The sequence below is a fragment of the Pinus tabuliformis genome, chromosome 7 (genome assembly GCF_031772625.1).
Source record: "Pinus tabuliformis cultivar Carrire ecotype Pingquan chromosome 7, CPIR1, whole genome shotgun sequence".
Lineage (NCBI taxonomy): Eukaryota > Viridiplantae > Streptophyta > Pinopsida > Pinales > Pinaceae > Pinus > Pinus tabuliformis.
Genome location: NC_142293.1, coordinates 446,934,497 through 446,945,401, shown reverse-complemented (window position 1 = coordinate 446,945,401; position 10,905 = coordinate 446,934,497). Strand labels below are relative to the sequence as shown.

The following is a 10,905-nucleotide window of genomic DNA, read 5'->3' as shown; positions in this document are numbered from 1 at the left end:
ATCATTATTTACAAGGTTGATCAACTCTCACACTATATATCTATCTATTTTCTAGTACCTGTACCTGAAGATGGCTGGAGTGTCCACCGGAAATGTAGGATAGGGTTATGACTAGCCGTTATTTATGTGTTCTTCAAGACTTTAATAAGTAGGAGTTAAAATGTAAATGTACAGATTTAATAGTGGTTGCACCCACCAAAATATCTAAATGTACATATTTAATAGTGGTTGCACCCACTAAAATTTATTCAAATATATAGTATGGAATATTTTTTTTTCCACTTTAGATATCAATTTATTAGTTTCTAGGAAGGCACAACTTAGTTGTCATTGATCAATATAATTTAGAATGTTCAGGTTTGAAAAAATAATAATTATTTTTAATATTACTCAAAAAATAAGTATCAAAGATTTGATTGGAAATTAATTTGAAGATCTTATTATAGCTTTTGCATAATACAATGTGACCATGGAGCTTTACTAGGGATGAAATACCATACCAAGTGGGTTCATATTGGAGGATATATATTGAGGAAAAATTGACTTTATATATTCAGTGATATGTATGGGGTAAAGAGTTTTTATATCGGCGCATATAAAAAACGGAGCTCAAATTTAATGAAAAAATATGAAGGCTTATAAAAAATGTTAATGAAAAAATGAATACCTAAAATATCTATTGAAAGTAGGGGTTTTTTAAATTTCGGATGTGTATTGGGTTCACATTGGTAGGGGGTTAAATAATGTGATTTTTAGAGGTATTTTCCAATATGTATTCAAATTAAGGGTATTGTTTGGTATGCCAACTCAAATTTAATGAAAAAATATGAAGGCTTGTAAAAAATTGTTATTGAAAAAATGAATACCTACAATATCTAGTGAAAGTAGCGTTTTTTAAATTAGGGATGTGTATTGGGTTCATATTGGTAGGGGGTTAAATAATGCTATTTTTAGAGGTATTTTCCAATATGTATTCAAATTATGGGTATTGTTTGGTATGCCATGAACTCAGGTGATATGTCAAAGGTTCATTGAGTGAATGTCATATGGATCATTGATTCAAATTTTCCACAATATCTTTTTTATAGTGTTTCAATATTCATTACATGGTTTTTAGATATATCTACACTATTTTTGTTGTTGTTAAGATTTAGAGAAAAAAACTACCCAAAATAATATCCTTGAAAGAAATAACAAAAAATAATCATAAACTTATCTTATTTTTCGACTTGCTTGGACCTTGTTGTGGGCATCATTGAAAATCTCAATTATGGGCCACAATTTAATAATCCCTATATAATATGTCATCATGACTTTAAACTATAGAAATTAATAGAAATTTGTTAATATTAATGAAATAAATTTGAAATCAAGAGATTACAAATTTTCTCGACTATTCTGTGAAATGGAAATCACAATTTAGAAACACATGTAATGACATGCAACAAATAAAACGCCACAAGAACACAATTATTTTAATCAAATGAGAATGAGAAACTATTACAATGTCTTTCTTAGATCCTCAAGTACAACCTACACTTAAACCTATTTTTCCTAGTGTCTATCCTTCTGTGGCCAACACGTAGCCAATTCCTATAATTGAAGTCATGCAATGTTATGACCATGCCTAGGAAGGTGTAGTGCATAGGTTGCAAGCTCATTCAAAAGAATTATTGCGAAATAATTTTGGTACAATGATTAACAGGGAATTATTTCAAATTCCCAATATTTGTCCATTTGCCTTAAATCTACTAAATTGTTATGATCCAACATAATCAACCCGTTAAACTCTTATGTTTCAATTTAGTAAATCTATTAAATGATCCTTTAAAATAATGTTATATGCAATTTTTCTAAAAAATAATATCCAACTTAAATGATAATAACTAAACTACCTTACAACATTATTATAAAATGGATGTGTATGAATTAGTGTTATATTATAACATTGTTCTCAAATAAATTTATATAACATACCATAATATTATAAATTTGAGGTAAATTGGTGAGGTTTTATCCTAAGTTAATCGACATCATAAAATTATATTATTTTACAAAGTCTATTTTTTTGGAATTAGATTTATGGTATCAAATCAATAAATAAATAAATAAATAAAACTCATTAACAAAACTTAACCCCAAAAACACATTAACAAAACATAACCCAACCCAAAAGAGTTGAGAAGAAACTATGATAACTAAACCAATGCCACACTTTTTGTTTTCCAAAATCTGCTACCTTACGACATTGTTAAGAAATGAATATGTATGACCTAGCACTATATCATAAATTTGTGGTAAATTGGTGGGCGTCTCTGCAATAGGTTAATTGATACCATAAATTTCTCTTCTTTTCAAATATCTACTTGCCATGAAGAATTTCATATGATTGCATTGCAGTATACCGTATTCCTGTTAGAATAGTACGTCTTACGTTTATACAGTATACTGTATGCTAATTACGTCTTACGTCTATACCGTATACTGTATGCTAAGGACTTACGTGAGTGTGTATTGTCGTTGTTTCTGTAATGGAAAAAGACAACACATGATAACCATTCAAACACGAGTTAGATTTTCGTTGGCCTGGATGCCTTTTATATACAAGTACGAGGTCAGCAATAATTGATTATACGAGGTCAGCTCAGTTTGGTTAGAACTTTTCCTTATTGCTTCTATTGCTGTGATTGGCTAAATTAAATATTTTTTTGGCGTACTTACTTTTCGTTTTTTGGTTCCTAGAATTTTAGGCCTATTTTGTTTCATGCGCATTTTTTTTTTCTACATGGTAAGAAAATGTATCGTAAATAATTATAATGTTAAGCTTTTTGATTTTCTATAATTTAAATTTGTCGCAATATACTAATTTTATATATATGTATATGTATATAGTTATAGTTAATAAAGGTGAGAAAGTTTTTGTCAAGGCAGGCAACTATATTGACACAGCTGTGTGATGAAATATTGTGTAATTTGTTATATTAAAGGTTCAAATCGCTTGAGTATTTACATTAAAAAAAAGTTACATTTTTATCAAATTGGAACGGGTGAACTTAATGGTAAGGAACTAAGCAAGCAATCTAGATGAAAAATCAAATGAATGAGTGCTAGACGAACAAACACTTATTTTAAGCGAAGAATATGCGTTTGAGGCCTCCATCAGCTGTACTCGGGGAGGATTGAAATGTCTGCCGCCAAATCCAACCATGGCGTCAGTCCAGATTCCATCATTAGAGAACGGATGAATTACCCATGTCCTAATAATTGAACATCGGAAAGTGATCGCTAGACGAAACGAGTTCCCTTATCTCGCCTTTGCGTTTCCATTTAGATAGATTGAAAGCTGAGCAAACATACTCACTTATAGTTATCAGAGCAATTAGATTGGAGAAAATGAGGTGCAAAACAGGGCAGGCACAACGCGTATGGGAAGTCGAAGGCACTCACCCTGCTCCTTCCAAACCAAAGCTAAGAAAAGGTCTCTGGTCACCTGTTGAAGATAACCAACTCACCAACTATATCCTGAGAGAAGGCCTCGTCGGCTGCTGGAACTATGTGGCCAAGCAGGCTGGTAAGAATCCGGTTCTTCTCTAATTTCATTCAGTGTCTTCTTTGTTGGAATGATAATTTTAAACTACCGGGAGCTGACAGTTGAAGCAGCGACCCAGCTTATTCACACAACACCGATTGGACTTTCCCTGCGATGCGATCTGATCGCATATCGCACTTTCTCTCGTCACCCTTCGCTGCATGCTTGTATTATCTGCGATGCGATATTTGCGATGCGATCCCATATCGCAAATCGCATAATTTAAAGGTTATAGAGGCGGTGGCACATCCTCTCTCTTCTTGCGATGCGATGGTGTGATAAGCCATGCATTAAATTCAAATAGGATATTTTGAGCCGTGTAATAAATGATATTTATTAGAGTTGGTAAATGTAGGTGAAATCTTAAATTTTATTATTTTTTATTTCACGGAAGTGGGGAAAAGCAACACGTATTGTAAAGATATTTTGTGTTGTTCATTATATAAAAAGAATGCAAGAGCAGAGACGCGTAGAGAGTATTTTTAGCAAGAAGAGTTCTTTCTTCTCTGCAACGCACAGCAGTGCTGAAGATATAATTTTCTGAGATAGTGGAATCAGATTCTGGAACTGAAGTTCCTGTTGTAAATCCCTCTGAGTCGAGGAAGACAAATTCTGTAACGGTTTTTATTATTATTTTATATGATTAAGATCCTGTATAAAACGAGAGCGTTGTTCTCTGTGTGTTATTTTTGTGTATTTGAAATGAACAGAAATTTCCAACATGGTATCAGAGCTAGTCTAGGCACTCAGTGAGTAAAAAAAGAGAGCTTGTTTTTTCACTGTAGGAGCTGTAAGAAGCTTATCAAGTAGAGAAAGTTTTTTTTGCTTTTTTTTTTTACAGTCAGTATCTCTTCTTTATTTTTCACAAGTTAAGATGGCAGATGCTGGAACTGGTTTGACAAATCCCCACCTGCCACAGTTTAATGGGAAAAATTACAGTTATTGGTCCATAACAATGAAAGCATTGTTTGCTTCTCAAGGACTATGGGAGCTGGTTGAAACTAGCTATGGTGAACCTGCAGATGCAACAGCGTTGACTGCTTTGACAGCAGCAGAAAGAGACCAGTTGAAGAGTGACAAGAAGAAGGATGAAAAAGCCCTATTTTTCCTCTTCCAATCAGTGCATGAAAGCATTTTTCCGCGGATTGCAGCAGCAAAAAAGTCCAAATAGGCATGGGATATTCTCAAAACTGCCTATCAAGGCATGGAGAAAGTGAAGACTGCAAAGTTGCAGATGTTGAGGAGAGACTTTGAAAATCTCAGCATGAAGGAATCTGATACAATAGATTCTTTCTTCACTCAGGTTATTGGCTTGATAACCCAGATAAGATCTCATGGTGAGATTCTTGAAGAAAGAAGGATTGTAGAGAAAATCTTGAGAATTTTACCCTCAAGGTTTGAATCTATTGTGGTAGCAATAGAAGAAACAAAAGATCTCTCACAGTTCACAGTAGATGAGCTCAGTGCTTCTCTTTTGTCTCATGAACACAGACTGAGTAGAGGAACAGATTCCTCTTTTGAGCAAGCATTCAAGACTCAGATGTCTTTTGGCCAAAGAAGAGGTCGAGGCAGAGCAAATAACAAAGGTCGTGGAAGAAGCCAAAACAGAGGCAGAAATTATCCTGCAAGCACAAGCGGAAGGAGCTGCAATCAAAACCAAGATGAAGGTTCAAGCAAATAGCAAGCTCATGGACAAAGGTATGACAAATCCCAAGTCCAATGTCATTATTGTAAGAAATATGGGCACTATGCCAATGAATGTAGGAAAAAGAAAAGTGACATGAATAATAGGCAGAATGCTAATTTTGCAAATGAAGAAGATAAGAACCCAAAGAACGTGATGTTAACATGTAACATAGCACAAGACAAACAAGAAGATTTTTGGTTCTTAGACTCAGGTTGTAGTAATCACATGACTGGAAATATTGCAATGTTTGCCAATCTAGATGAAAATGTGAAATCTGAGGTAACAACAGGGACTGATGATACGATATCTGTCAAGGGTAAGGGCAGAGTCAGTATCCGAGCAAAAAATGGAGAACAGATGATTGTGCCAGATGTATACTATGTACCTGGTCTGAAATGTAATCTTTTGAGCATTGGACAGCTCATTAACAAAGGTTACAATGTGTTCTTCCAAGATGATTTGTGTACAATCAGAGACATACCTCCAAGTAAGAAGATCATTGCACAGGTGCAGATGACCAGCAATAGAATGTTTCCTCTCAAACTCAGGGCAGATTTGAAGGAAGGCAGAACTATTGCGGCTATAACTCAAGAAGTCTTTCAAAAACAACTGAAAGATGTGAATTGGTTGTGGCATTTGAGATTTGGACATCTCAATTTCGGAGGCCTGAATCTGTTGCACAGAAAGGGAATGGTAAAGGGATTACCATTGATCGAGAAACCGGATAGCCTTTGTGAACGCTGCATCTTGGGCAAGCAACACAAAGAAAGCTTTCCAGCAGGAAAGAGTATAAGAGCAAAAGCAACATTGGAAATTGTTCACTTCGATGTGTGTGGACCGATGCAAACACCATCATTTGCTGGAAATAAATATGTTTTAACTTTCATTGATGATTACACCAGAAAGACATGGGTGTATATGCTGAAACAGAAGAGTGAAGTGTTTGAGAAATTCCGCCACTTCAAAACTCTTGTTGAAAAGCAGTGTGGGCATTATATCAAAGTGCTCAGAACAGATAGAGGAGGAGAGTACATCTCCCAAGACTTTCTGCGTTTTTGCAGAGAGAATGGCATACAAAAGCAGTTCACCGCAAGGTATACACCTCAGCAAAACAGAGTCGCTGAAAGGAAGAATAGGACCATTCTTGACATGGCCAGAAGTATGCTCAAGGCAAAACACTTGCCGCATGAGTATTGGGCAGAAGCTGTCACTTGCGCAGTTTACATCTTGAATAGATGCCCAACTAAAGTTGTCATGAACAGAATACCAGAAGAAGCATGGAGTGGTCAAAAGCAAACTGTCACTCACATGAGAGTATTCGGTTGTGTGGCATATGCACATGTACCGGATCAGCTAAGAAAAAAGCTTGATAGTAAGGGGGAGAAGTCTGTCTTTATTGGCTACTGTGATGAGTCAAAAGCATACAAACTCTATAATCCATCCACCAAGAAATTGATAGTAAGCAGAGATGTGCAGTTCATTGAAGATGAAGCTTGGGATGGAAGCTTAGAGAAGACAGTGAATGTGAAGACAATTGTGTCTCATGAAGAAGAAGAGGAAGGGACATAAGAAAATAATCCTTCCTTGGTGGGTCCTCCTCTACCACAGCAAGTACAACAAACCACACCACAATCTGGAATTCAAACAGCCTTAAGAGGTCAAGGAAGTGCTTCTCCAAGCACACCACAGGGATTAGAAATACCCTCCAGTTCGGATGGAACTCCAAGCACACCAAGAAGACCAAGATTCAGAAATCTGAATGAGATTTATGAACAAGGAGATGTAAGTAACAATACCGGTCTAAATTCATTATTCACTTTATATTGTCATGTTGATGACCCAGTCCATTTTGAAGATGCTGTAAATGAAGATAAATGGATTGAAGCAATGAATGAAGAAATTGGTGCAATTGAGAAGAGTAAAACATGGGAGTTAGTGGACCTCCCTGAAGGCAAAGATGCCATTGGAGTTAAGTGGGTCTATAAGACCAAAAGCAATGCTGAAGGCAAGACTGACAGGCACAAAGCTAGACTTGTTGTGAAAGGCTACAAGCAGCAACAACGAAAAGACTATGACGAAAACTTTGCACTAGTAGCAAGGATGGAAACAGTCAGAACAGTGTTGTCTATTGCGGCACAACACAAATGGAAGATTTATCAGATGGATGTTAAATCTGCATTCCTGAATGGAGTGTTAAAAGAAGAGGTTTATGTTGATCAACCTCCGGGCTATGAAGTTGAAGGCCAAGAGCATAAAGTTTGTAAACTGAAGAAGGCTCTTTATGGGCTGAAGCAAGCTCCAAGAGCATCGTATAGCAGAATTGATGCTTATCTGATTGAAAATGGGTTTGATAAGTGTGATGGTGAACCCACACTCTACATAAAACAGAATGACGGTAAGATTATTATTGTTGTTTTATATGTAGATGATCTGATTTTTACTAGCAATGATGCTTCTCTTATTGCTGATTTTAAAGCAGTCATGAAAAGTGAATTTGAAATGACTGACTTGGGCTTCTTAAGATATTTTATTGGAATTGAAGTAGACCAAAGTGAAAATGGTGTTTTCATTTCTCAAGATAAATATGTAGAAGCAGTGTTAAAGAGATTTAACATGCAGAACAACAAAGCAGCTGTGACTCCAACTGTAGTGGGGTTAAAATAAACCAAAGAAGACAACAACAAATATTTTGATCCAAAATTGTACAAGAGCATAGTTGGCAGCCTTATGTACTTGACTGCAACTAGGTCGGACATTATGCACGCTGTAAGTTTAATCTCCAGATTTATGGAAAGACCGAAAGAGACTCATTGGCAGGCAGCCAAGAGGATTATAAGGTATGTGAATGGTACGAAGGGGTTTGGTATTTTATACTCCTCTTCTCAAAGTTTCATGTTGACAGGTTACACTGACAATGATTGGGCTGGAAGTGTTGATGATAGGAAAAGCACATCGGGATATGTCTTTCATATGGGATCGGGAGCCATCTCATGGGCTTCCAAGAAGCAATCTGTTGTGGCTTTGTCAACAGCGGAGGCAGAGTATGTGGCAGCAACAGCAGCAGCATGCCAAGCAGTATGGCTGAGAAGAGTTCTCAGAGATTTGTGCCATGAACAGGAAAATGGCACAACCATTTACTGTGACAATAGCTCAGCAATAGCATTGTCTAAAAATTCTGTTTTTCATAAAAGGACAAAGCACATAGACACCAAATTTCACTTCATACGTGAATTAGTTGATAATGGTGAGATTGTTTTGCAACACTGCAGAACAGAAAATCAGCTAGCTGACATCCTGACAAAACCATTGTCAAAGAAAAGCTTTGATCATTTCAGGAAATGCCTGGGTATGCAGAAAAACCCAGCAGTTAAAATTATGGGGGAGTGTTGGAATGATAATTTTAAACTACCAGGAGCTGACAGTTGAAGCAGTGACCCATCTTATTCAGAAAACAACGATTGGACTTTCCCTGCGATGCGATCTGATCGCATATTGCACTTTCCCTCGTCACCCTTCGCTGCATGCTTGTATTATCTGCGATGCGATCGCATATCGCAAATCGCATGATTTAAAGGTTATAGAGGTTGTGGCACATCCTCTCTCTTCTTGCGATGCGATGGTGTGATAAGCCATGCATTAAATTCAAATATGATATTTTGAGCCGTGTAATAAATGATATTTACTAGGGTTGGTAAATGTAGGTGAAATCTTAAATTTTACTATTTTTTATTTCACGGAAGTGGGGAAAAGCAACACGTATTGTAAAGATATTTTGTGTTGTTCATTATATAAAAAGAATGCAAGAGCAGAGACGCGTAGAGAGTATTTTTAGCAAGAAGAGTTCTTTCTTCTCTGCAACGCACAGCAGTGCTGAAGATATAATTTTCTGAGATAGTGGAATCAGATTCTGGAACTGAAGTTCCTGTTGTAAATCCCTCTGAGTCGAGGAAGACAAATTCTGTAACAGTTTTTATTATTATTTTATATGATTAAGATCCTGTATAAAACGAGAGCGTTGTTCTCTGTGTGTTATTTTTGTGTGTTTGAAATGAACAGAAATTTCCAACATTCTTCCCTTTTTCCTCAATTCAATTCGATATAGCCTTTTTAAAAACCCAATTCAATTTGATATAATGGATGTCGAATACTGTAACTCAACCCTAATGCAATGATAACGGAGATCCTCTTCAGAAATCACGGATTCCAATTTAGAAAAATGATGATCCTTTTGAAAAATCACAGAAAAGTAGAATATGTACATCTTCTAAACTATACAAGTAGTAAATCTGTAACCTATTGTTGAAGTTTCTGTAAGGCACTTACATTTATACAGGTCTGCAAAGAACCAGAAAAAGTTGTAGGCTGAGATGGATTAACTACTTACGCCCTGGCCTTAAACGTCATCCAATTTCACGCCAAGAAGAGCAGCTCATCAAAGAATTACAATCCATTCTCGGTAACAGGTTTCTATTTTCGTTCATCCCTACGCTTTCTGTCAATATAAATCTCTCTTTTTTCCTCAGGTTATGTATCACTTTTGTTCCCTGTCGGCCTTCTCGGTTAATCGTCCACATTAATGATGATTAGGTGGTCTCAAATTGCGGCACAGTTGCCGGGACGCACGGACAATGAGATCAAGAATGACTGGAATTCCTGCATCAGGAAGAAGCTCTGGCTCAAACCCTATAGCTCTTCCTCCACCGCCATCACCAACGGGAACATCAACAACAAATTTAATCACCCTTTCCGATCCGATCGTATTGGCAATGCCAATTCCATGCATGCTGACGTTCATTTTGGTGTAACCTCGCCTTGCCCTCCGCTGCCGTACTTGGAACTCATGACCAAGGGATACCAGCCATCTAATAGTGCCTTCAATGTAGTGACGAATGGAGATTACCGGTTGTGTGTTTCGGGGTATTTGGAATTAAAACAAGAACAATCACAGGATCAAAATGATGATCTTTTAATTGATCCAAAACCTACCAACAATCTACTGAATTCTTATTCTCAACTGTGGAATAATGGTAATTCTACCCATACACATGGGAGATTTTCTACTAATGCAGCTTTTATGTCTTCCAGTCTGCAACACCAAGCCTGGCATAATTATAAGGCTGGAAGATCAGTGACAACCAATGAATTGATAATAGAGTCATGCAGGACTACAGTAGCAAATCATGACGCGCCTGCCTCTACCAATAATTGCTCTATGGACTCAATCAGAATCGCCATACCTGCTCTTGGTGAAAGATAGTTGTTGAAAGAAAATATTGAGAATGATGGGCAGATAAATCAAAACCTGATCATGGACGACTATTCGTCGCTAACAGTATCTTCCATATCAAGTTCGTGGAGCGCTGGTTATTCATACAAATGTATGGCAGCTGATTTTGCAGATGCCTATCCAGGAGTTTCATATACCACTAATGAACACGAGCTCTTAGGAATTAGAATACTGGAAGATCACCTGGATGGGCCTAAGAGCTACAAGTTTCCTTATACAGAGGGAGCAGGAGATGGGATTGGTAATCAATTGGGTTGCTCAAGAATTTCCAATCAAGAAGCCAATGTGAAGCCAATTACTGCAATATTTTCAGGAGGAACTGGAGGGTTGGAAATTCATGAG

General features: G+C 36.7%; 1 protein-coding gene across 1 annotated transcript; it reads left to right on the top strand.

The window, feature by feature from the left end:
* Positions 1 to 3,393: 3,393 nt before the first annotated feature.
* LOC149247898 (uncharacterized) lies at positions 3,394 to 10,533 on the top strand. The gene is made up of 3 exons (XM_089446176.1): positions 3,394 to 3,571; positions 9,610 to 9,739; positions 9,864 to 10,533. The coding sequence occupies exons 1-3, from the start codon at positions 3,394 to 3,396 to the stop codon at positions 10,531 to 10,533; spliced, it is 978 nt and encodes a 325-aa protein (XP_089302302.1).
* Positions 10,534 to 10,905: the final 372 nt, after the last annotated feature.

Bases quoted from the DNA above. Each gene is read 5' to 3' on its own strand.
- LOC149247898 (XM_089446176.1), top strand. From the start codon at position 3,394: ATGAGGTGCAAAACAGGGCAGGCACAACGCGTATGGGAAGTCGAAGGC. The intron at 3,572-9,609 runs GTAAGAATCCGG...ACATTTATACAG, and splicing joins CTATGTGGCCAAGCAGGCTG to GTCTGCAAAGAACCAGAAAA. The intron at 9,740-9,863 runs GTTTCTATTTTC...AATGATGATTAG, and splicing joins CAATCCATTCTCGGTAACAG to GTGGTCTCAAATTGCGGCAC.